Here is a 27,366-nt window from a genome sequence, read left to right as displayed (position 1 = left end):
GGCTTGATCCCCAGTGTGGGGAGTGCAGGAGGCAGCCAATCAATGATTTTCTCTCCTCATTGATATTTCTATCTCTCTCTCTCCCTCTCCTTTCCTTTCTGAAATCAGTAAAAAATATATATATTTTAAAAAATAAAACATGAGGTGCAGGACATTTCCTCTGTCTGGAAGTTTTTGGTTTGGGCACCTGAATAAATCCTGTCGCATGATCTTCCCACTTGAGCTGGGCCAGTTGGGTCCTCTCTACCATGTTTCTAGGCTCTGGAGGAAAGCATTTTGTAGTTGCTTCCCATTTCTAATTTTTTTTTCTATGTGCAGCTGCCAGATTTATTTTCTTGAAGCATAATTTTGAACATTATCATAATTTCATCATTTCTTATGGCTTTGGGTTAAAATTGAGCTTTTATTCTGAACACTTTTTACTTTCTCACATCTTCAGGTGTTTTTAACATGCGTTTGTCTTTACCTGAATACCCAACATCCCCTCTTCTACTTTAGATAACTATTGTTATTCTCTTACAAATCTGACTTTAAGTTCGTCTTTCTTACATACTCCCATGTGACCCTGTGCACACTCTCATGACATTTCTCACATTGTCGTACAGTAATCATTGACCACTTATCTGTCGTTCACATTGGAGACTGAACGCCATGAAGGTAAAAATCATGGTTTTCTGAAATTTGCATCTCCAGTGCCTTTCCTTGCTGCCCATTACTTAAGCGTTGCTTCAAAATTTTGTAAAATAGATAATTGAATGATTTCATAGGGACGACAGGATGAAGGAGGTGGTGGGGGGGGAAAAGGACCTTTTCTTTTAGGTCCAGAGATCTTACACACTCTGGATTATATCCACCTTACTAGTTTTGTACCTACAAAGTTTCCAACTTTGTATGCTCTCTTTAGCAAACCTGAAATACTTGCATTTTTTCCTTATATTTTTCCTCCTGCCTTGTTTTTTATTGCATGATCTATAGATTGGAAGGCCCATATTTCTCCATTTACCTTAATCCAATCTCAGAGTTAGTTGCCTTTAAGTCACTGTATTCATCCCCCAGCTAGAAATAGTGACGTCATCTTTTCCACTCTAATTCCTGGCCCTTGACTTCTCATATTATAATTATTTTAGTACATGTCTCATCTTTTTTACTAGTCATTGGGCATCTTGAGAGCAAGATCCATGTACAAATTAATTAATGTATTTCCCATTCAACATGACATAGTGAGTTACCCATTATAGGTATTCCAACATCATTTTGAAATAATAAATATTGGCCATATAAAACTAATTGAGAACTCATCTTCTATATAGACCTTAAAACAAATAAGGAAAATAGGTATCTATCATATTTATGGAACTTAGTTCTGCTGAGTATAGGGAAATAAACTGAATAACCTCTAAAATTTCATGCAAACCCTGAATCTAAGAAGTGGAGAGGAGCCCAGCCTGCACGGCTCAGTGGTTGAGCATCAACCTATGAACCAGGAAGCCACGGTTCGATTCCTGGTCAGGGCATTTGCCCAGGTTGCGGGATGTATCCCCAGTGTGGGGCTTGCAGGAGGCAGCCAATCTATGATTCTCTCTTATCATTGATGTTTCTATCTCTCTCTCCCTCTTCCTTCCTCTCTGAAATCAATAAAAATACGTGTTTTTTTTAAAAAAGAAGCTGCAAAACTTATTTTAAAAAAAGTGGAGAGGAATAGTTTAAGGGCTAATTCAGCAATGTGTTTGGCATATATAGACTAGTTCACCAAGAAAGGAACTATTTGAGGATGCCTGTTCAGATGTGCAACTGCGATGGCTGTGGGAAGCACAGATCTCATATGGCTGAGGAATCACGGTGCGACCATTTACCATTCTGGACCTCAGTCTTCTCTTCTATTAAGCATAGTTGGCATTTGATAATTTCAGATGCCCTTTCACTTTTATATTCTACTAGTGGCCCGGTGCATGAAATTCGTGCACATTAAAAGGGACTTAATTAGAGGAAATATTTTAATATTGCTATTTGCTCTTTCTCTATAATAGAAGTGTCAAAGATGAAAGAAAATTAGTAAAATGTATACGAAAATCTCCCTCCTGTCAGAGTCTGGGGCATGCTGCGGGACCCAGAGTCAAGTCCCTGCCCACCCGCATGCTCCTCAAAATCACACGAGACCCAGATCCAGCCAGCCCCACCCCCATCAAGCCCCGCAGGGCAAGAGACACAGCCTCAGGTCCCCCATCAAGCCCTGCCAGGCAAGGGGCGCAGCCTCAGGTCCCCCGGCCCTGGTGCCGGGGCAGGAGGGACATGGCATCAGATCCCCCAGCCCCAGTGCCTGGGCGGGGGGTGCGGCCTCAGGTCCTCGGGCACAAGGGTGTGATGACCATTTGCATATTAGCTCTTTATTTTATAGGATGTTTGAAAGGAACTTTGATCTTAACAATTTTTGAACCTCATTTTTAGACCATGCTTTACATATTCCTTTGGCTCCCACTCTTTTCCTGCCTTGCCTAATTTAGGGGTGCATGTCCATGGGTATGCGCACACACAGATATTTAGAGCTTTTTATTACAATTGGGGTCAAAGCTAACCTAGGTTTGAGTTCTTAGACATCATATGTGACCTTCCTGTGAGAACTTAACACTTTACACTACATGGTAAGTGTTCTCTCAGGCTTTTAAGTCATTTCTGGGAGGTTCCAAGAGAAATTAAGAGCAAACTGTGCTTAAGAGATTTCCTGCACATGTAATTTTTTAAAAATCCTGAATTGGTTTCTTCATACACTGTCCTGAAAGTGATGTAAGTGCTGTTGCACTTCCTGGCCAGCACAGATTTAATCCAGGTGATGCCGTGGCAGACATTACCATTGCCCAAATCTCTCTTGGGAGGAGAAAACAGGACCTGTGAAATCCCTAGGAGGAACTTAACAAAGCTTTTTATTGTGTATCTGGAGGATCAAGGAACCCTTCTGGTACTACAGTGTCAGAATAATGTATATTTTTAGGGGGGAAATAAATCCTGGTTTGGGGGCCTCTCGAGTATTATATTTTAAGTAGAAAACCTACAATGAAAACTGGGCTGTAACACGTGTCTCCCAATTGGTGATTTTCAGCTTGTCCAAGTGCAAAGGAGACAGAGTTGCCCAGCCCAGAGGGCACTAAATTTCCTCAGAGTCTTTCTGATGTCGCTATTTTTAGCACTGTGTCTGGTTTGTGTACTTGGTGGTTTTTGAAAAAAAGGGACATGGCTCAATGACTTGCCAAAGTCACAAAACTAAGCTAATTAGGGGCTGAGTCAGCTCTCCCAGTCAAGGTTTCTGCAGCCACATCCACCTCCTATTGAAGAGTTTTCAGTTCTGAAGTTCTGTGTTTAAGAAACCCTAAGATTACTCAGGATTTAATCACGAAAGCAATAAATGCTGTTGAAAAGTGAGGCTGAAACTCTCCTCTTTAGTTAGCATCTGACTGGGCAGAGCTCAGGGCAGCGAATCAGTCCCACAGCTGTTTGCAAGATGACCAGAAACACTATGGGCATGCACAGCCCTTCTGGGGGCTGCTGAGGATCATTCATGCCCTGGGAGGTCACTTTAGTCTCCCTCAGAGGTGATTTAATATTATCTGGTATATGTGGTTAATTTCAAACCCCACTTGTAAGCCACAAGCAAACCCATGGCCTCCCTCACATGTCTTTTGCCCCCAATCCTTCCTTCACTGTTCTTAAGAGTTCAGTTCTTAATTTATTTATTTATTTAATTGATTAATTTATTTATTTCAGAGATAAAGGGAGAGGGAGAGAGAGATAGAAACATCAATGATGAGAGAGAATCATTGATTGGCTGCCTCTTGCACACTCCGTACTGGGGATCAAGCCCGCAACCTGGGCATGTGCCCTGACATTTAACTGTGACCTCCATGGCTCAACCACTGAGCCACGTCATCCAGGCTTATATTTTTTCAAGTGTTTAGATTATTAAAGTGCACATGTTTGTTTCTGCTCTTTCTCTATTACCTTTTTACCTCCCTTCTTCCTCTCCCAGTTTTCCTCTCTGTTTTAGGCATCAGCAACATCTACCAAAAGACCCTGCATGTGTGCAAAGGCTCAGTGAGATAGAGCAGCCTCGTTGCAGCCAACAGGGGGGTTCCTAACTGGCTCCCTGGGCCATAATGGGTTCTGCATGTGACTTTCACAAGCCTGTCAGTCTCCCCGCAGTTGCTGGTCCAGGGGGAATGTGCACTGTGCTGGACCAAGCAGGGGCTTTTCCCTTTGCATAACACTTCTTGGAAGAATTCCTGCTATCTTATATAATAAAAGGGTAATATGCAAATTGACCAAACGGTGGAACTATAGGAATGCCCCTGGCCCCTGATGGCCCCTATCGGGTGGGTCGGCTGGAACCCACCAGTGCATGAATTTTTGCACCGGGCCTCTAGTGGATATATAATTAGGAGAAGCTTAATTACCATCAAAAATATTTAATACAAAGCAAGGTGAAGACAGATACTAGGTTTTTTAAGATCTCCTTTATTTTCGGACACCAATATAAAAATGTTTTGCCTACCCTTTATCCAGTGTATGACACTGACGTTAAAAGGCGTTCCCTGCTCCACGGAGTCCTGTGGGGAGCTCAGATTCATTTTTCAGACCTCTCAGGATCCTATCTGGAGGCTCCACTTTCAGCCTATCGGATTCAGCAGGAGTTCTGTGATCGCCTCCCTCAGTTACTCTAATCCTGTGGTGCACACACACCACTCTAGGCACCAGGCCAAACCAAGAAGGACACTGCAGGCAGCCTGCCCAGATGTAGGCAGTAAAGTGGCTCCCTGTCTGTAGACATTAAAACCAATAATGCCTGGCTCAGTTGGTTAGAGTCATACCATGCACTGGAAGGTTGCATGTTCGATTCCCAGTCAGGGCCTGTGTATCTCTTTCACATTAATGTTTCTCTCTTTCCCTCCCTCCCTCTCTTAAAAAATTCAATAAAAAAACAAACAAAACTAAACTAAAACCAGTAATAATGATCACCTTGTGCCCAGGTTCTAAACAGTGTCAGTGATGACGTACATTTCCCAGCAGGTGCATTGCTTCCACCTTCCCCTCCTCAGTAAGCCCCTCCCTGGCACGTGCAGAGAAGAAGAGGAACATCTTAGTCTTATTTCATTTCCGCCCTTCCCTCCTCTCCTCTTCGTTTTTCTTTGTCTCACAGCATCAGAGTCTTTGCTCCCTTCCCGGGGCCTGAAGCAGTTGCCTTGGGAGCTCTCACTTGTGTGTCCTCCTGGGTGGGAAGTGCCATTCAGAGTGTGCACACCCTTAGGAGGCCTCTTGGTCTTCAGTGTAGACCTCTTACTCTCTGTGCTGGCTGCGTCGTCTTCTTTTTTTAATTAACATACCACTGTCATCCAGGGGACTTTGGTCAGTAATATAGCTGTTTTCATGCCTCTTTATGCAATCCTAGCTGAGGGCACTCTGCATTTTAAGATTCATATACAGATAAATTTCATCATCCTCATCTCACCTAGAACAGTAAGGAACTCCATGTCATTCACAGTTCTTTGCCATATCAGCCCTCTCCCTCCCATGTATGTTGTACCTTTTCTACATGATGTAGCTACTGGTTCTTTTCTTCCCCAAATACCATCAGCTCAAGGTACATGTTTTGTAGGGTATTGGGTAAAATTTAGTGATAACATTCATGCTACCAGAATATTTTTCCTGATCTTTTTCTTACAGGGGTTAACATCTTCTCATGACCCTAGGGCAGAGGGGAGACCCCTCCTCTCCCTAGCTGACTTGCTCGTTGCCTCCAACCTCCCAAGTTACTGTTTATTTATTTCTCAGAAAACTTTAGGTATTTTTATTTTATCCTGTCCCAGCTCTACTTTCCCTAAAGTTCATAAAGAAAAACACCCATTAAAGTGAAAAGTGTGATTTCAAAACAAAAAAAGTTTTTTCTTTGAGAGCAATCTACTTGACATCCCTTAATTTATTTTATTTTGTTTAAGTTATAATTTTATTCTCTTCCAATTCTACTTAAGTCTGTATCACACCAGTGCTCACATTAACAGGGACAAAGGCTGTGGTGGATCTGATGATGGCATCCTATATAATAAAACCCTAATATGTAAATAGACCGAACAGAGGAACAACTGGTGGCTATGATGCGCATTGACCACCAGGAGGCAGATGCTTAATGCAGGAGCTGCCTCCTGGTGGTCACTGTGCTCCCACAAGGGGAGCGCCACTCAGCCAGAAGCCGGCCTCATGGCTGGCGAGTGCGGCAACGGTGGCAGGAGCCTCTCCCACCTCTGCTGCAGGCAGGCAGTAAGGAGGGAGGGGTCCTGGACTGCGAGAGCCCCGGACTGCGAGAGGGACGTCTGACTGCCGGCTTAGGCCCAATCCCTGGCAGGTGGACATCCCCTGAAGGGTCCTGGATTGTGAGAGGGCACAGGCCGGGCTGAGGGACCCCTCCCCCCCAGTGCACTAATCCGTTAATTATAAAATCTAGTTAATTATAAAATCACAAATGGGGAACAATGCCCCTGTAATTCTGGAACCCAGTTCTTCAATCATGAAAAGTGAGAAGAAGTTTTCTGTATAATGAATGCCGTGCCCATGATTTTGATGGGATATTTTCAGTTCTTTCTGGTAGAAACTTTTTTTTTCTGTAATTTTGTTGTTTATTGAGACAGTTTTTGATGGTTAGAGCCTTCTGCCTCTAACCTATGCCTTCATCATTGAAACGTATGTCTTTCTTGTTCTTGATCCTCCTGAGTTCTTTTTAATTAAAATATATCTAATTCTAGTTTATAGGGGTGGGGAGGGGCAAAAGTAGGTTTACAGTTGTGAGTATGCAAAACAGAGTTAATTCTTGTGTTATTATTTATTAATTATTGTATTATTTTCCATAGGAACAAGTGTAACCCTACTTTTGCCCCACCCTGTATTTTAAACATAAAAAGTAGAAAAAAAATTAATGAAACACTTATGCAATAATTTTTTTTTTTTAATAAATCCTCACCTGGGCATATTTTTTCCATTGATTTTCAAAGAGATTGTAAGGGAGAGGGGGAGAAAGAGAGATTAGATAGATAGATAGATAGATAGATAGATAGATAGACAGACAGACAGACGGATAGAGACATCAATTGGTTGCCTCCAGCACACTCCCTGACTGGGGCTGGGGATTAGGCCTGCAGCCCAGGTAAGTGCCCTTGACAGGAAATCAAGCCCACAACCCTGCAGTGTGTGGGTCAATGCTCTAACCATTGGGAAACACCGGCCAGGGCTCATATAAAAATTTAAGGTCACCAGATGTTACCAATTTGCCTTTTTTATCTGGTCTTTCTTTTTAAAACAAATACAGTGTTGAAGATAGCCCTGTTGCATTCTCTTCCCTACTTTATTCCCCTTTATCCCTGGCAGAGGTAATCAGTATCTGAAGTTGGTATTTATCTTTCCTGTATATGATTTTAAAAATTGACTCCATGCGTGTGCAGCCACTGCAGTACATAGGGTTATGTTGTGGGTTTGGAGCTGTTTTCTCTGACTCTGCTCCCTTGTGAGTGTCCATCTCTTCCTGCCAGCCTTGTGTCTCACCCCTCCCCATCCCTCAGTGGAAAAGGAGGGGGTGGGACGCTGAAGGTGCCCTGACTTTTTCTGCCTTTTCTGCTTCCTTCTTTGCTCTTGGGCCCTCCTGCCGTTACTCCCTACCCCGTGCTTGCATGCTCTGCACCACCCCACTCTACTTGCCATCTCTCTTTCTCCCTTTCTTCTCGGTGGCCCAGTGTTCAGTGAGTTTAATTTCTGTTTGTGGCCTTGCAGATTACCAAGCCCAGTTTTTCTCTGTCCTTATTTAGGACAGGTAAGATCATGTTTCTGAAAACCCAGGAGAGAGATGCAAGGTAATTACTTCCAAGTACAGAAACCCTCCTGAGAGAAGAGGCAGAGCTCTATGTTTTGGAGGATCTGATGTTTTATAATATCAGATGTGAATTACTTACAATTATCATGGTTGTTGTTTCAGTGTAGTGCTAAAGGCATTTGCCTTTAGGTTAATAGTAATCATTTGCAAATTAATTGGTTTAACAAAATTCTGTTTGTCCTCTGATTATCAGTAATATCTCATTTTATGACCTATACATAATAGAGATTTTTACATTTATCCTTAAATTATCCAAAGTGAACTTTACTGTAAACAGTCTTCTTTCTTCTTTCATTTAAAGCATATAATTTGCCTGCCTGGTGCAGAGCAGGCTGTGAGTGGAGATGGATCAGTGCTCTCCTCTTTAGGGACAGACCACCTGGTTGTGACAGATAGTCAGGGCTGAGAGGAGTCTACAGTCTTAGGCAGAAGACAGATATTTGTACAGATACTACAAGTGAGCATATTTATTCGGGTACCATGAGGAAAATCACCTAGGGTGGAAAGTCACCAAGGTGGACGAAGGACAGTCGTGCCCAGAATTCCTAGCCTGCGTAGGAACTGGTTTTGGGGGATTTGATGGGGATACAAAATCCTTGACTGTATGTTCTTCAGAGTTTGAAGGTTTAAGAGCTTAGAGGTGAACTATATATAGTCTGGCCATCACAAATCTTGACTCTATTATAAGATAACAACTAACTTTCAGTTTCCCATTGATGTTTCAATGTCACACATTCCATTAGCTCTTCCTGACCTCTCAAAAACAAATAATGCATTAAGGAGCTAAGAGTAAGAATGGAAAGGAGTTGCCTAAAATTTTTACCAGCTGTGGTCAGAGTATATCTTTGACCTGAATGCACTCCTATGGGGCCAATGCTAAGATGGTTTTTGGTTTCCTTTTGCAGTAATGTTCTGGAACATAATTTAGGCTCTTTGCTGTCTTTCCATCTGCAAACCCTCAGGTTTGTTTCTCTGCATAGAACTCAGAATTCTGTAGCTGGTGTCACCACTGTCTTCCTCTAATGATTCATAATTATAAAATACTAGAGGCCCGGTGCACAAAAATTTGTGCACTCGGTTGGAGGGGGGATCCCTCAGCCTGGCCTGTGCGCTCTCGCAGCCTGGGACCCCTTGGGAGATGACCACCTGCTGATTTAGGCCTGCTCCCCGGGGGATTGGGCCTAAGCTGGCAATCAGACATCCCTCTGGCAGTCCGGCAGCCCTTGGGAGATGTCCACTTGCCAGCGGGGAGTAGACCTAAGCTGCAGTCGGACATCCTTAGCACTGCTGAGGAGGCAGGAGAGGCTCCCACCACCACCGCTGTACTGGCAGCCATCAGCCTGGCTTGTGGCTGAGCAGAGCTCCCCCATGTGGGAGTGCACTGACCACCAGAGGGCAGCTCCTGCATTGAGCATCTGCCCCCTGGTGGTCAGTGTGTGTCATAGTGACCAGTATTTCCCAATCTTTCTGCTGTTAGGGTCAGTTTGCATATTAACCTTTTACTATATAGGATAGAGGCCTGGTGCACGGGTAGGGGCTGGCTGGTTTACCCTGAAGGGTGTCCTGGATCAGAGTGGGGGTCCCGCTGGGGTGCCTGGCCAGCCTGGGTGAGGGCCTGGTGGTTGTTTGCAGCTGGCTACACCCCCTTCAGGGTGGGGGTCCCCACTGAGGTGCCTGGCCAGCCTGGATGAGGGGCTGAGGGCCGTTTTCAAGCTGGCCTGCGACTGAAGCTCCCAGCCTCTCCTATTTTTCATTTTTTTTTATTCTGGAATTTATTTACCGTCTATAATTGAAACTCTGTTGCCTTCACTGGTGCTCCCAGCTCTGAGGTATCTGGGGTTTGCTTGGCTTCTATAATTGAAACTTTGTTGCCATTCTGCTCGCTCCAGCTCTAAAGCCACAACTGGCTGAAAACAGGTATCTGGGGTTTGTTTAGCTTCTATAATTGAAACTTTGTTGCTTTCGGAGCTCAGAGCCGGGCCGTGGCAGGCGGGGAACCTTAGTTTCCTCCATCACTGGAGAAAGCAAACCTCCTGCTCGCTTCAGCTGCATGGCTGCCGGCTGCCATTTTTATTGGCAGTTAATTTGCATATCTCGCTGATTAGCCAATGGGAAGTGTAGCGGAGGTATGGTTAATTATCCTTTTTGTCTTTTATTAGATAGGATAGCACACACACATACACACAAACACACAGCATACTAATGAAATACCTACTGTGTGCTCACAGGAGAGGTGTCAGTGGAGAGACCTTACTTTATAATTGAAGGTGGAGCTTTTGGAGGATCTTTTAAATCTGATATTTTCCCAGTTTATCATTCAACCTCTTCTCAGCTCACTTGCCTTCCTCACCATTTATGACTTAGGTACACAAATGACATTTGTTATTATACCATGTGGGTAAATACTAAGAATTTATGTTTTAACTTCTTTTCCTAGTCAGAAAAGAAGCCAGAACACTAAGACTTACATTTACAGATGATGAGCAATACCAGCTCTTTAGGTTTTTTTTCAGTGTTATAAATTTACACTTTAACTTTTAATTTAGGAAAATAGAGCCCATACGTCAAAGCTCCTGGGAAATCACTTGTTCCACGTCTGCTGCTGTAACTCTAGAGTAAGGATTTTAGCTGGAAGTGAATTTTAAAAGGTTCAGAGAAGGAAGCTTTGGATTTATAAGTTTTTAGTAACTATAAACAGTTTTGAGATCTACAGAGGGGCATTTTCTACCCTTTAAATTTTCCCAAGTGACACTACATATTTTATGTTTAGAAGACAGAGATTGAGGCAATAAAATCAAGCCAAGAAGCTCCCCTCCCCCCAACAAAAGGCACTAGTGTTTTGGAAAGCCTGGTATTGCCTGTGACTCAGCAAGATAAAGGTGATGTTCCATATTTCTAACTCTTCAGTGTTGAGGGGAAATAACATGTCAATGCTTGAGAGTCAATGGAGTGTGATGAAAATAAAAATAAAAATAAAAAAACCAAACAAACACTTTCTTGGGAATCAGGAGATAGGCAGGTTTATCAAAGATGTCCCCCAAACTTCAATTTAATGAATTTTGTACCTTTTCTGTTTTATAGTTTCTTCACCCATCAGCACTAGGGTTTATTGCTCTTCTTCCTAGTCCTATTCATTTTTATTGAGGTAGTTCTTGTTAAACCTACTATTTGCATACTCCTGTGCTGGCGGCAGTGTTACATGTCTCCTTTAATCATCAACCTGTCAGGCAGTGGTAGTGCAACCACTTTGAAACATGGGTGCAGCACTGGGGCCCCAGCTCCCGGCACGGAGGCAGTGGTTCTGCAGGCCCAGCCTGCACACTGGGGTCCATTCATCACAAATGTCCTTCCAGTCTATAGGAGGAATTACAAGTGGGTCATGTGAAATTTTCATAAAGATAAAGATATATTCAACTAGTGGCCTGGTGCACAGATTTGTGAACCTTGAAAGCAAATTGATTAGAATTCCTGGTGCTGCCGCAGCTTGAAGGGCATCTGTGGAGTGTGTGTGTGGGGAGGGGCAGTGGGGGAGGAGTTGAAAAAGAAAGAAAACTCACGCTAGGGTCTTCCAGCTCACAGAGCTGGCTCCAGCGCAGGGACTAATGTAGTTGGTCCCAGGTGGTGGCCGGCAGGGTGGGACTGGAAGAGATGGGCCAGACATGCCCTGGAGTCAACCTCCCATGGTCCCTTCCTGGCCCCCAGCTACACCTGGGGTGGCACCTTGGCTCGAAGGGCATCTGCAGAGTGAGCAGGGTCTCTCCAGTAGGTAGGGTCCCTCGGCCTGGCCTGTGGGGATCGGGCGGAAACCCGCTCTCCGACATCCCTCAAGGGGCCCCAGAGTGCGAGAAGGCACTCTGCAAAGTTGCTGTCATACAGGTTGTGGGACACAAATGCAAGTGTGAAGTAAACCAGATTCAGGGCCAGCAGTGCCCAGCAGCAACATAACCCACTGCTGAAAGAGGAATTGCGCGGCCCCTCAAGGGTCCCCGCAAGGAATCGGGCTCCCTCCTCTCTGGTTCCAGGGTGCATTACCCAAGAACTGCCGCTGCCAAGTCACTGCAGCTCGGCAGCTCCTGCATTGAGCGTCTGCCCCATGGTGGTCAGGGCATGTCATAGGTACCCGACAGTCGGATGGTCACTTAGCCTTTTATATATATAGATTACTCCTTTCATCCTTTCATTAAAAAGATATGCTATTTGATTCATGAAATGTGATAGTAGAAAGCTTTTTTAGGTCCCTGCTTATCAAAGTAAAACATTTACAAGTCTTTGTTGGTTCTCTGTCCCCCTCCCCTTTTTTCCTTGTTTGGCTATCTAAAAGCCTTATGATACTTGGCTTAAAAAATACTGCCTCAAATAATCCAATTTTGTATTGCGTAATTCATTTTTCAGAAAAAAGTTATTGAAATACGAAGGAAAGGGAGATATTTTTTAAGCATTTAATTTACATTTAGCAATTATGTAGAGTTTATATTTGATCTAGTGGTAATGCAATCTTGTATTCTGATTGTCATCTTTATTGTGTTTTTACCCATGAATATTTAATATAACTCTTGGCTAGGAATGTTTTTCCAGGAAATGGTTTTCCCTGAAGGGATACCTTTTCCCATCTTCCACTAACGCCCTGGTTCAGGAATCACCTTGATTTGACACTTGGTTCTCTTCAGTACTGACGGTGCTCTGCTTTACTTTTCCTTAGCGACACAAATGAAGTTGACATACCACCCAACACTCGTGTTGGCACCAAGCGCTATATGCCTCCAGAAGTGTTGGATGAAAGCTTGAATAGAAATCACTTTCAGTCTTACATCATGGCCGATATGTACAGCTTTGGGCTCATTCTTTGGGAGGTGACTAGGAGATGCGTATCAGGAGGTAAGTACCAGTGGTACCATTGGGCTACTACAATTCCTTTTTTCTCTCTCTTTTTTTAAATCCTCACCCGAGGATATTTTTCCATTGATTTTCTTAGAGAGAGTGGAAGAGATAGGGAAATAGAGAGAAACATCAATGTGAGAGAAACACATCAACTGGTTGCCTCCCACATGCACCCGGTCCCGGTCCCGGGAGGAGCCTGCATCAGAGGTATGTACCCTTGACTGGAAGTGAACCCAGGATCCTTTGGTCTGCAGGCTGATGCTCTATCCACTGAGCAAACCAGCTAGGGCCAAATCATTTTTTTCCTGATCAGAAATCAAAGTTGTCTACACAATCAAATTTTGTCCTGTATTTCTGTTGACTCAGTCATGATCCTTCTAGGAAATAATACTTCACATCATAGAATTACCTTTGACTGCATTCTTCTCTCCACCTATGACTGAGGCATCTCTTCTAGGCACATTGTCAACTTCCTCTGTCTTTTCGAAGATCACCCTGTTCTATTTTATGTATTGTCTCACTTCTTTCTTGAACTCTTTCTCTAGCCATTGCTTTATCAAGTTAACCTCCTTCTCTACCCCTTCCATCTTCTTCTTACCAATCTGCTGGCCCCCCTGCCCAACTCTAGGGCCCCATTTCCTGTGGCTTCCTCTGCTCAGATGAAAAGACATAACTGTGGGGTGGGACACCCATTATTTAACCCCCCGCCCTACTTCTTAACTTTCTACAGTACTTACTCATAAAGCAATTCGAAAACATCAGTTTTTATCAAAATGAAATTAAAGCATAAGAATATTATTATTGGTCATGGTAATCTTTTTACAAACATAAAGTTTCCCTAGTAAGACTAACTAAGGAAACATCCTTAAATATTCAGAGGTGTTATTATTGCTTGTAGCATTGTGCCTACTGCGGCATAATTTGTCTTCTGGTAGATTCCAGCACCTTTCAGTTGAGGAGCTGAGTCTGAGGCTCTTTGGTATCAAGTATGTTGTTTATGGTTCTGGTCATGGTTGTGCTTGATAAGTAAATCCTGGTACTCTTGATGGAGGTGAGTTAAACTCACCTTCATGAAAACTGGAGCTTGCCCAATATTCTGAAAGTGTAGCCTACAGTTAACGAGTCCTGGCACTTGTATCTGGAAACCTTTGACAAGTTACTAACTTTTCTTTCTTTCAGTTTTCTTAAGAGAGAGAGATGGATTATTGCACTACCTCAGGGGGTTGTGAGGTTTTTGTGATTGTAAAGAGAATTAATATTGCCTGACCCATAAATAGAACTCAATACATGTTAGCTGTTATTTTAAATTTTCACTTTGGTTGGTAGAACATTAACTTACATTTAGAATCCTATTGAAATATAAAGGAGAAACAGTTAATCAATAGGCATTCATACTTCTGTAGCAAGATCATCTTCAGTGGTGCAATGCCTTCTAATCACTCTAGAGATTCTGAACTTCTCATTAGCTTAAGTTGAAATAGAGCACATCCCCTCTGAAGTGAGAGAACTCTTTTTGGTCCAAAGGGAAGTTAATGTAGAACATTTTTCTGATTCAGATATTGAATAAATCTCCCAACATATTATGAAGAAGAAAAGGAGTAACAAAAACATAAATTAACTAACTGCCTATGCTTTGATTTTGTTTTGTAAAGAGGAAGTGAGCATGTTTTTGAACAAAATTTTTATACTTATTTAAGACTAGAGGCATGGTGCATGAATTCGTACACAGGTGGGGTCCCTCAGCCTGGCCAGCAATCGGGGCCAATCGGGGCTGTCTCACCCAGTCCCGATCGGGGCCGGCCAGTGGCGGGGAGGGACCTCGGAAGGTTAGCTAGCTGGGGGGAGGGACCCTCAAGAGGTTGGGACCGTGGGAGGTTGGCCAGCTGCAGGGTTTTGGCTGTGGGACCACACTGACCGCCTGGCCAGCTGAGGGTAGGGACTGAGGGAGACTGGCCAGCCTCAGGAGGTTGGCTGTGGGAGCACACTGTCAACCAGGGGCAGCTCCTGCATTGAGCATCTTCCCCTGACGGTCAGTGCGCATCATAGTGACGAGTTGATTGGTTGTTCGGTCAACTGGTCGTAATGGTCACTTAGGCTTTTATATAGAGAGAGATAGGTTTATAGGAGTTGAAGGAATAGGATAATATAAGATTACTTTTCAAATTATGTTTCCCTGGAAATCTAAAGCAATTAGGGCAACAAGAAGCCTGTATTTGAAAGCCTGTGGTTGGAATATGGGCAAAATGATTCTTAGCTTAAAAACAAGCTGGGGTACCCTGGCCAGAGTGGCTCAGTTTCTTGGGTGTTGTCCCATGCACCAAGTAGCTGCTGGTTCATTTCCTGGTCATGGCACATGCCCAAGTTTCAGGCTTGATCCCAGTAAAGGCCAGGAGGTAGCCGATCAATGTTAACATTTTTAGGTGTGTACATTTCTCTAAATTTTAAATATGGAAGAATGCATTCTTATGATTAAGCAGAAAAAATGTAAATGTGACATTTTATTCAAGTAGAATACACTGCCAAATTTATTATGAGATTCATAATCTCGTATTGCAGTAATAGAAATGATCACATATTATACGTATGAGTTTGGAATGTGTCTGCCAAATTTGCATGGAGATTTAATATAGATTTTTAAAATTTTTTGGCATACAAGAGCCTTTGTAAAATTGGAAGTAAATTTGAGGTGCTTATTTTACTTAGCTTTTGGAACTTAGAAGAAAAGGATTGAAGACCTAAAGTAATATGTTTCATTGGGATTTTCATTCATTTAAAAATTAGATTAAGTGTCATTTGGGAACATTTTTTTAAAGATTTATTTTGCTGTTTTTCAGGCTTGTCTTTAGTACCGACAGAACTTTTTTTTGAGAACAGTTTGTATGTTAGAATTTTATTTCACAGAAAAAAAGTATAATAGTAAAACCGTGTTTTCAGGTGCAGTGGAAGAATACCAGCTTCCCTATCACGACCTGGTGCCCAGTGACCCCTCTTATGAGGACATGAGAGAGATTGTGTGCATCAAGAAGCTCCGTCCCTCATTCCCCAGCCGGTGGAGTGGCGATGAGGTAAGGTTCCGGGAAGCCATGTGCTATAGAAATTTTCCCTTTTTGCCAGAATTCCAAATATTGATTGCAGGAGTTCTTATTCTTCTTTGTTCTGTTGGTGATGATAGTGATGCCTTACTGTGATGATTTATATGGTGCTACGTGTAATGTGGTAAATTGTTCCTTTTTTCCTAACTTGATTTTGCCGCTTCCAAAATATATTGAGTGGGTTAACATTTAGCCATCATAACAGACAACATTATTTAATTTATTTGTGATGTCCTGACAATGGCATAAAAGCTCTATTTCTCTCTCTGTGTGTTTTTATTTTTATTTTTTACTTTTTTAAAAAATTCTTTATTGTTTAAAGCAGTGGTTCTCAGCCCTCCTAATGCCGCGACCCTTTAATACAGTTACTCATGTTGTGGTGACCCCCAACCATAAAATTATTTTCGTTGCTACTTCATAATTATAATTTTGCTACTGTTATGAATCGTAATGTAAATATCTGATATGCAGGATATATTTTCATTGTTTGCGACCTACAGTTTGAGAACCGCTGGTTTAAAGTATTACATATGTCTCCTTTTCCCCCTATTGATCTCTCCCAGCCATTCCAACCCCCCAGCATATGCCCTCACCGCCCCCCCCCAGTGTCTGTGCAAATGGTTTATGCTTATATGCATGCAAAAAAAGTCCTTTGGTTGACCTCCCCACCTACCCTGCCTTCCTTCTGAAGTTGGACAGGTCTGTTCGATGCTTCTATGTCTCTGCCCCTATTTTTGTTCATCAGTTTATGTTGTTCATTATATTCCACAAATGAGTGAGATCATGTGATATTTATCTTTCTTCAACTGACTTATTTCGCTTAGCATAATGCTGTCCAGGTCCACCTATGCTGTTGTGAATGGTAAGAGTTCCCTCCTTTTTAAAGCAGCGTAGTATTCTATTGTGAGGATGTACCACTGTTTTTTAATCCACTCATCTGCTGATGGGCACTTGGACTGTTTACAAATCTTAGCTATTGTAAATTGTGCTGTTATGAACGTAGGGGTGCATATATCCTTTCTGATTGGCGTTTCTGGTTTCTTGGGATATATTCCTAGAAGTGGGATTACTGGGTCAAATGGGAGTTCCATTTTTTGAGGAAACTCCATACTGTCTTCCACAGTGGCTGCACCAATTTGCATTCCCACCAGCAGTGTAAGAGGGTTCCTTTTTCTCTGCATCCTCGCCAGCGCTTGTCATTTGTTGATTTGTTGATGATAGCCATTCTGACAGGTGTGAGATGGTACCTCATTGTTGTTTTGATTTGCATCTTTTGGATGATTAGTGACTTTGAGCATCTTTTCATATGTCTCTTGGCCTATGTATGTCCTCTTTCGAAAAGTGTCTATTTAGGTCCTTTGACCATTTTCTGGTGGATTGTTTATCTTCCTTTTGTTAAGTTGTATGAGTTCCCTATAAATTTTGGAGATTAAACCCTTATCAGATACAGCAGGTCCTTGGGTTCTGTCAGAGATCCATTCCTATAGCAACATAACGTGATTCTCACTGTAAGTGGGAACCCGCTACATAAGCACCTACGTCACTCACGTGGAGCACATACAGAGCAGTAATGAAGTGAAACAGTAAAAAAATTTAAAAGAAAGATAATTCCTGACCTTTACTTGTGGCAAATTAATAATAAAAAACATAAAGCACATAATGCACATACATCGAAATGATGGAATTTTTTTTTATATAAATAAGTGGGAGATGGCGACATAACCACGAAACAATGTATGTCGAGTCCGATGTAACCCGAGGACTGCCTGTATATCATTGGTAAATATGTTCTCCCATGCAGCGAGCTTTCTTGATATTTTTTTTGATGGTTTCTTTTGCTATGCAGAAGTTTTTATTTTGATGTAGTCCCATTTGTTTATTTTCTCCTTAATTTCCATTGCCCTGGGAGCTGTATCGGTAAAGATATTGGTATGACATATGTCTGAGATTTTGCTGCCTATGGATTCTTTTAAGATTTTTGTGGTTTTCCCATCTTATGATTAAGTCCTTTATCCATTTTGAGTTTATTTTTGTCTATGGTGTAAGTTTCATTTTTTTTTTTGCATGTATTTGTCCAGTTTTCCCAACATCATAGATTGAAGAGACTATCTTGACTCCATTGTATGCTCTTGCCTCCTTTGTCAAATATTAATTGAACATAATGGCTTGGGTTGATTTTTGGGTTCTATGTTCTGTTCCATTGGTCTATATGTCTGTTCTTGTGCCAGTAACAGGCAGTTTTGAGGACAGTGGCTTTGTAATACAGTTTGATATCTGGTGTTAAGATCCATCCAATTTTGTTCCTCTTTTTTTTTTTTTAGGATTGCTGCAGCTATCCAGGTTTATTTATTTATTTATTTATTTATTTATTTATTTATTTATTTTTATTTCATATTTGGAGAGTTTGTTCTAGGTCTGTGAAATATGCCGTTGGTATCTTAATGGGGGTGCATTGAATTTATAGATTGCTTTGGGTAGTATGGGCATTTTAATGATGTTGATTCTACCAATTCATGAACACAGTATATTCTTCCACTTGTTTATGTCTTCCTCTATTTCTTTTTTCAATGTCCTGTAGATTTCCGAGTATAAGTTAAGTTTAACTCCTTAGTTAAGTTTATTCCTAGGTATCTTAATTTTTTTGTTGGAATGGTAATGGGATTGTTTTTTTAGTTTCTCTTTCTGTGAGTTCATTATTGGTGTATAAAAAGGCCATATATTTCTAGGTGTTAATTTTGTATCCTGCTACATTACCGAATTAAATTATTAAGTCTGGTAGTTTTTTTGATGGAGTCTTTAGGGTTTTTTATGTACCATATCATTTCATCTGTGAATAATGACTGTATAACTCCTGCTTTTCCAATTTGGATGCCTTTTATTTCTTCTTCCTGTCTGATCACCATTGGTAGTACTTCTAGTACTATGTCAAACAGGAGTGGTAAAAGTGGGCATCCCTGTCTTATTCCTGTTCTTAGGGGAAATGGTTTTAGTTTTTGTCCATTGAATATGATGTTGGCCTAGGGTTTGTCATATAAGGCTTTTATTATGTTGAGGTATGTCTGTTTCTGACAGGGCTGTAGGCGGGGGTGGTGCTATATCGCTATCTGGTACTGACTGGCCCCTGTTCAAACCAGTCCCTGAGGGCTCTGTGGGGCTATTCAGTCTTTATTTCCTTTGTGAAGCTCAAGGTGTAGCCTGGCTGTGGCTGTATTAGCTCTCTTGAGGCAGCTGGGAGGGGCTGGCTCTCCAGGAGAAAAATGGCTGCTTAGATTTGGAGAGTAATGAACTCCTGATCACCTCTCACTGTCCTGTTCTCCTCCACCGCCTCTTCCCAGACTCCACAAATCACCTCTACCTGCATCGCAGCCTCGGGTGAGTGTTTGCAATTGAAAGTCCCATGAACGGGGTTTAGCAAATTAAAGCAAAGACAAAACAGAGGCAAAACAACCATGTGACTGCCAGTTTCTCTCCCACTAGCACCTCGTGGCTCAGGCAGCTCTTCAGGCCACCCTTCTGGGAGCAGCCCCTCATGGCTGTGGACTTAGATCTAGATTCCCCAGCTGCCAGCACCCCTGTGGACTTCCTTTCCACAGTCGGATGTTACATCTGTCCCCAATGGACACAGACTTGGTGCAGCGCAGTTCCTTCTGGACCCTCTTGGCCCGGTGGTCACGCATCTCTTTCCAGCCCAGATCCCTGATTCTACCGTTCTCCAGGCGTCCTCTGCCCTTCCCGGCTGTGAATTGTCTCACCAGCTCTGTCTAATTTGACAATTCAAGGAGGATGTTATTTGACTCAGTTGCTCCCTATATCTACTCTGGAACAAGGTGCAGGACATGTCTGCCTATTCAGCTGCCATTTTTCCCGTGTGTGTGTGTGTGTGTGTGTGTGTGTGTGTGTGTTTAAAGCATCATGAGTTTTTCTCCATGAAAAACCAACATGCAACATTCTCACATTTTGATGAGAGAAAAGATAGGCATCTGAAAAATGCCATTTTCTATACAGAGAAGTGATACAAGTTGACCTAGTTGATGCCTGAGGATGCTGTGGATCTTTGTTAATAAGGATGAGGAGATTGAGATTTGAAGGAATCCACGTGCGACGAGGCTGTAAGGGTACAGTGGTGAAGCCTAAAACAGGTCTGCAAAGAAGCTGTGCATAAGGAGGAACTGAGTGGGGGCACGCCTTGCCTTCCCTGACTCATCTGCTCCACATCCTCTCCATCCATCCTCTAAGCTTGTACACTCACCAAATCCTGGAGCGCGCTGGCAGGCTGGCACATTCAAGATGCTTGAGCATCAGACATGTCCCAGCGCCAGAGCAAACATGTGGGCAGAGCGCTGTTTATGAAATAATTCTTCACCGTTAAATGCATTTAAAAACAACCTTTGGATCATTGGTTTTATGCTAAATCATACATATGTTTTTCAATGAGCTATGCAGAAAGCTTTATGAGATGCTGGAGTTACCTTCCTTTGGAGCTGGTTGCAGGCACTGGTAATACCCCAGATTCCTTCACTGAGGATTTCTAATGAAGTGAAATTGTTCTTTCAACGGGAAGACCAATAATTTTTTTTTAATATATTTTATTGATTTTTTACAGAGAGGAAGGGAGAGAGATAGAGAGTTAGAAACATCGATGAGAGAGAAACACCGATCAGCTGCCTCCTGCACATCTCCTACTGGGGATGTGCCCGCAACCCAGGTACATGCCCTTGACCGGAATCGAACCTGGGACCTTTCAGTCCGCAGGCCGACGCTCTATCCACTGAGCCAAACCGGTTTCGGCAAGACCAATAATTTATGTAGGAGAAAGTTTTAGCGAGGCCCCGCACAGGTCATGCATCTTGTTAAAAGCAACAGTGTGATGCTATTATTGTAGCAGACAGCTGCGACTTAGGAATAACCATGTTTGTTTGAATAGTATGGAAGGAGATAAAAGATTTAAGCTGATCAAATGTTATAAACAAACCGGGAGTGTGGAGTGGAATAGAGACTCCCTGCGTATTTTTGTATTTATTTAATGCTGACTTCAAAAACACTCTTCTTCAATCAGCACAACCACTTGCTTGCTCCTATCAGAAGGATGTTATGAAAATCTGTCTTAGTCATTGAAAATTTGCATGAAAAAAGAAGTGTTATGAAATGTTGTCTACATGGTTTTAAAAGGAGCTTTTGGAAATATATTCAAACTCCAGGAACCCAAAATTAAAAGCCAAATATCAAGGGCCAGCCCGGCACATAATAAATACATGTCTCTAACGTCACTCCCACTTTTCCGTTTCCCTCCCTGCAGTGTCTGAGGCAGATGGGGAAACTAATGACCGAGTGCTGGGCTCACAATCCTGCGTCCAGACTGACAGCCCTGCGTGTGAAGAAAACACTTGCCAAAATGTCAGAGTCCCAGGACATTAAACTCTGATTTGAGGGGGGAAAAGAGAAGACAAAAGTAAAGAAAAAGAAAGCATCAGTGGAGAAAGCCAGCTCTTCCTCTCTTTGCGGGCAGAGTAGAAAATGTTCCCGAAGCACCCACAGTCCAAGCCTCGGACAGCCCTGCTTCCCAGTGGGTTCAGTGTCACCACTCGGGGAGCAGCGTGGACAAAGGCAGAAGTTCCCAGAAACAGGGATCCCTTGTGTGTGGCGGAGGTTGAAACCGCTCGGGTAACTTGTTGAAGACGTGGTGCACGTTGCTTTCTAAGAAAGCCCTGTATTTTGGGATTGCCCCCTCTTTTTATTTTTTCCTTTTCAAAAGATGCTTTAATTTTGCCAAAATATAACAAAGAATTTAGATGTTTTAAGGTTGTTACTATTCTAGTTTAAATAATAACAATGAGAGTTCCTTGCAGAAATTCTGCTAGAAAGGAAATTAAAATAGTTTTTTTTTTCATTGGTAAAATTTTGTTGCACTCTACACACCAGAAGACAGTCTGTGAGGTTGGAGACCATAGAATGGAACTGTCTGAAAAGCCCGCCCCTGCCTGCTCTGACCACTTTGGCCAGCCCTGCTTGGGGGGCTGCCACAGCAATGTGAATGCACCTGGGTACACATGCCACCTGTCTGGGACCCACTTGGGGATTCTTGCAGGTGACCTTTTGCAGCTTCAGAGGATATGGAACAAATGAAGATTTTGTGTGATTCTATTAGAAGTCAGTGTCAGTGTTCTTCAGAACCACTTTGTGTTTCTGATTCTGTTAGGCATCTCTTTCATGGTCAAATCTCTTCCTTTTCATTAAACACAAGCAAAGCTTTTTTTTTTAATGTGCAGAGAACTGACCGATGCATGCTTTTGATCTCTCAAACGAAAGGCTCAATATTCAGTGAAATTGCCATCAGTTGAGTTGATGACCACACCCTTTAAAATAGAGATCATTGGCTCTTGTGTTGTAAGATGCCCGTGTTAGTAGGGTAGAGGATGGGGTTGGAGGTGCACATGGCTTGTTTCCTATATATGCAGAAGAGCCAATCACAGAAGCCTGAGAGTAAATGGTGCACCCCTTATTTTGTATAGATAAAACCAGCTTCTTTTCATTATTGTCTGTGTCTTGTGTCTGAGTTAAGGGAAGGAGAGGAAGCATATGTCAGGTTAATGTAACTAAATTTTAATTTAAAAATAGATAGCTATATCCTCCGAATGGGACACAGAGGAAAGTTAGTGGAAGCCACAAAATATTCTGGCTGCTGTGATTTATTTTTCTAGAATAGATATGGATCTGGCATGTACATCATAAGTGGTAATTTCATATCTTTTATCTATTTTATTCTCATTATGTTCAGTTCACTTTTTAATTTATTATTTTTGTATTCTCTGTGGCACTTGTGCAAAACATCTCTTCACCCACTTAATTCTGCAGAGTTTTCACTATTGAGACACGAGTCCAATCATGGACAGGGCCAACATTCCTGAGCGACAGGAACATAAAGTTCAAAATTGTACACATCCCCCTCACCTGTATTCATTTACATGTTCTTACTACGGTTTTCCGTTTTTCCTTTACTTCTCAGAAATTCTGTAATTTAATAAGGAATTGGGAAATACTTCCTCCCTAGTCTTAAATAAATAAATAAATAAATAAATAAATAAATAAATAAATAAATAAATAAATAAAAGGCATTCCTTCCAGAATCCTGCAGAGGGCAGTGTTTTATAACACATTTGCACCACTTGGTGATTGAAGGATGGACGTTTTTTGAAATTTTGACAGCTGCATGAAAAATGAGAAAATATTTTCCTCACTTCTGAAGTCGGCTTGCAGCTGGTGACTTGTTCATTCGGAAAACGCCCTAGAGCAGAGAGTGACTGTGAGCTGTGCTTAACAGTCTGAGAGAATCATAAGAAACACAGTGTTCCGTATTCGGCATTGACTTCCCAATGCTTCATAGCCACATTTTGTTTGTAACAAAGAAATAACTTGGTTTTTAAAAAGTTCTTGAATATGAACAAAATTTGTTTATTATAAAGATTAAAAACAGTTGGCTCCAAATAGAATTTTAATCAGAATGCTGCTTTTGGTGTTACTAGAAGAACCTGAATGGCAATGTAATGGTTCCTTTCTCTTGTGTCAAATTGTGTTCTTTGTGATAGCTTAGAAGGAATATGTGGCCAGAACTAAGCGTGATAATCATCTGAGCCATGGCTAGAAACTTCATTACCTCTAATCAGATCATCTACAAACAAATAAGTAAACATTTATGCCCATAACTGGGGACATGTTTTGTTTCTTGATTTTTTCCTAAATTTAAGTGCGGTTGGACTTCTTAGATAAAAATGTGTGCTCTTTTAGGTAAGTGTTTATACATGATAACTGCAAATCAGAACATTTTGGGGGGAAGTGATGATTTGAAAATACACTTGATTTCTAGGGCGGTGTTGGTTCCAATGAAGAATGGCAGGAAACTTCTGTCTTATTTGTTTAGTTGCTTCAGAAAAATCAGTAGCTTACTTTCTAATTCTCAGTCGGATTTACTCATTATGAACATCTAAAGATTGTTCCTGAGATACTTCAAAAGACTTATTTAGTTAGTATAGTCTTTCAATGCAACAAGAATTTATTTATGAATAGATTTTTTTTGTCTTCACAAACTTCACCTAACTTAAGGAACCCTAAATTGTTCTTAAAGAGACTACCTACTTACTTCCAAATTATCCTTTTTATTTTTAAATTCCTAGTAGTTCAGAAGAGGTGAATTGTATTTTATTTTTTGTTTTACCTTTCTATAGAATAAGTGGGGGCCTGGAAATTAATAATGTAGATGATTTCCTCTTGTCAGGACTGTTTCAAAGACTAAGATTTTCTTCTAGTTGCTCCCCCCAAAGGAATCCTAAAATACTAGTTGCTAGCTAATATAAGTTTTGTATGCTAAGATGTTCAGGTTTATAGTTTATTATGTGTATATATATTATATAAATATATATGTTTATATAAATATTTTGTTCAGTTTGGAGTCTGGCACAACTCCATTTTGTGGATTAGAGAGTAAAATATTAGAGATGATAAAGTACTAAATGAAACATAATATTTATTTATAAAAGTGTTGTAGATTGTTAAATCATAAGTTACAGTGCTACGAACATTGTGAAGAGACAGGCCTTTGACCTCCTGGAAAGCACTGTTCAAAAGTGACTAGCGACCATTCTTTTTAGTATCAAGACATAAAGCATCTTAGAAAACATGCTAAGATTTTATTTATAGGGAATTCTTTGTTTCGGTTGTTGTGTAGGCAGGTATAGCAGGGACTGAATAACAGCCAGAGTTCACGTTCCTAGAGTCAAGCATATTCATTGGCAGTTCCAGTGTTTTATGTCGCTGGTCTGTTCTAGCTCTCCATGTTTGTAGTTGGAAAGGCACTGAAAGAAGTACAGTTTTTAAACTTGAATTGTTCTGTGGTTATATCTCCTTGGAAAACTCAGTCACAAAGCAGTGGAAACGAACAAAATGGCATCCGAAGTGCTTTAATTTAGCCATTATGATTCCTCTTGTAAAACAAAGCAGAAAAAACAATGCCATGTTTTTTTTTTTTTTTTTTTTGGAGAAGAGTTGGCAATAAAGAGTTTTGTTGTCTGTTTCAAAAGAAGACTCATTGTGTTCTTTTGGGGAACCAGTGCCTTATTGAATTTGTATATACTGTAATTTTTCAGGACTAGGGAACAAACAACTGTATTGTATTTGTTACAAATTGTATATGGCTTTGTTTGAACATTCCCCCAAATAAAACGGTTTCGTTCTCCCCTTGGCAAGAACGTGTCTGTTATCTGATGGCTGTGCCTTCTTCTGACGTTGAAACTATCGCATTGTATCCCAAGGCAGCCCTGAAGAGTGAGGCAGGTAAGTGCACACACCTGGTGGCAAGGGAGCAAGAGCAATGGTTTGATGGCTTCTGTTTTATCTGTAAGTAGGAGGCACGGTCATTTGCTGAGAGTGAGAAGAAAGGTAGGAAGTCAGTGGTTTGGAGAAGTGAGAATTGTACTGTGAAAAGTGACAGCTCGATGGTGGTGGGCAACACTGAGGGCCCGATCAACACTGATGCTGTGTGGCTGAGTGGCCGGGAGTGTGGCCTCTGGACCACCGGACAGCCCGTCTGTGACTCCTGCTTACTCATTCCCCTGGCTGAGTGACAGTAGGCTCAGCTTCTTCCCCTCGAGGATAGGAATCACACTAATATCTACTGCATGCAGTGAATCTGAAGATGAAACGGACTGACCCATGTATCAAGCATGAAGTAAGCCCGCATCCATTACGAAGCATTAGCTGTTGTTACAAATTCATACTGCTACTTATCCATGTAGTTTGAGGATTTCATTTGTCTATCAGCGGCCCAAAGGGTAGGCATGGAAGTGGCAATAATTGGATTCATTCAGGGCAGGGTTTATCAGGCCTATGGAGCAATGGGTCATAGAAAATAAAGATTACTATCATCTGACATGGTCCACACTAGGGACGGGTTTAAAGAGCAGCCTGCTGATGGGTCAAAAGATCGGGAACCCTGAGGGGGGTGAGTGGTACATGAGCAGTTTCTGATAAGGTGGCTGTGGTCAGGATGAAGATTCCAAGAGGAATCACCTGGGGTCTGTCCTTGTAGATGCTGAAGCCCCCCAGGATGGTGGCACGGAGGGGCAGACACAGAGGGAGGCCAGGCCTCACACCTCTCCAGGGACCTCAGCTCGGATGGGTTTGAGGCAGACCATCAGGCTTGACTTTGGAAGTGATTTCATGCTCTCCTGGGCTCAGCTTTCCCAACAGGAACCCCAGCTACCAAAGTTCCAAGTTGGGGCTCCCCGGGTGATATTGGGCTGTCTGTGCTGCCCTCTGTTTTCTTTCTGAAGTGCTGTTTTGTTCTGTAACTGAATTTTCATTCTTTTACATGGAGTTGAATTCTCTAGGTCAGCCACAGGACTCACTTCTCGTTTTTATTCTTAGTTTATACACTGAGTGGCCAGATTATTATGGCCACCTGTCGTTTGTAGGCAAATTATCTATAATTTCGCATTGAAGTTTCTAGAAGGCCAGACCATTATAAATAGGGAAGCAGGTTGTTTACCACGACAATAGAAGTGATTTTTTTCTGAAGATATGGGTAAACAATGTGATTTAACAGCCTTTGAACCTGGGATATATATATACTGAGTGGCCAGATTATTATGACCACCTGACATTTGTAGGCAGATTAGCCGTACACTGCATCGTATGGGATATGGAAACCGGAGGCCTGTTCGAACACCTTTGCTGTCTGCAGTTACCAAGATAAAACGTCTCCAATTTGCACAGGAACACAAGGATTGGACTGTCGAGCACTGGAAAAAAGTCATGTGGTCCGATTAGTCAAGTTTCCAGTTGCATCATGCAGATGGCAAAGTGAGAATTGGGCGGAAACAGCATGAAAGCATGCACCCCACATGCATGAGTACAACCCTTCAAGCTGGTGGGGGCAGTGTTATGGTTTGGGGCATGTTTTCCTGGCATGATTTGGGCCCTTTAATTCATGTGGAACGACGTTTGAATAGCACAACATACCTCAGTATCGTTGCTGATCAAGTTCATCCTGTCATGTTGATGGCGTATCCCAATGGAGATGGCTTCTTCCAACAAGACAATGTGCCATGCCATGGTGCTCGTATTGTGCAGGCGTGGTTTCAAGAACATGAGGGAGACTTTACCTTGCTTAGGTGGCCCCCATAATCACCAGATCTCAATGCAATTGAGCATTTGTGGGAAGAAGTTAAAAGAGCCATCAGGTAGCTGGTTCCACAACCATCAAATCTCACAGAACTGGACAGTGCTATTCATCAGGCATGGTGTCAGATTCCTCAAATCGCCTTTCAACATCTCGTGGAGTCACTACCAAGAAGAATGGCCACAGTATTGAAGGCAAAAGGTGGCCCAATGAAGTACTGATGGTGTGGTCATAATAATCTGGCCACTCAGTGTGTGTGTATATATATATCCATCCCACGTTCAAAGTCTGTTAAATCGTATTGTTTACCCATATCTTCAGAAAAA

At 42.0% G+C, this 27,366-nt stretch overlaps 1 protein-coding gene across 7 annotated transcripts in view; it reads left to right on the top strand.

Annotated features, from left to right (window-relative positions):
* Positions 1 to 22,929, top strand: part of BMPR1B (bone morphogenetic protein receptor type 1B) — a 380,728-nt gene extending 357,799 nt beyond the window's left edge. For all 7 annotated transcript variants that reach the window (XM_059665162.1, XM_059665143.1, XM_059665152.1 and 4 more), the window contains 3 exons: positions 12,600 to 12,775; positions 15,713 to 15,843; positions 21,167 to 22,929. In XM_059665162.1, the coding sequence (XP_059521145.1) occupies positions 12,600 to 12,775; positions 15,713 to 15,843; positions 21,167 to 21,292 (433 nt within the window). In that variant the 3' untranslated portion in view covers positions 21,293 to 22,929. The remainder of the gene's footprint in view (positions 1 to 12,599; positions 12,776 to 15,712; positions 15,844 to 21,166) is intronic.
* Positions 22,930 to 27,366: the final 4,437 nt, after the last annotated feature.

Source organism: Myotis daubentonii, chromosome 1 (assembly GCF_963259705.1).
Source record: "Myotis daubentonii chromosome 1, mMyoDau2.1, whole genome shotgun sequence".
Taxonomy (NCBI): Eukaryota; Metazoa; Chordata; class Mammalia; order Chiroptera; family Vespertilionidae; genus Myotis; species Myotis daubentonii.
Note: the sequence above shows the minus strand (reverse complement) of the source record. Positions and strands in the feature narration are given on the sequence as shown.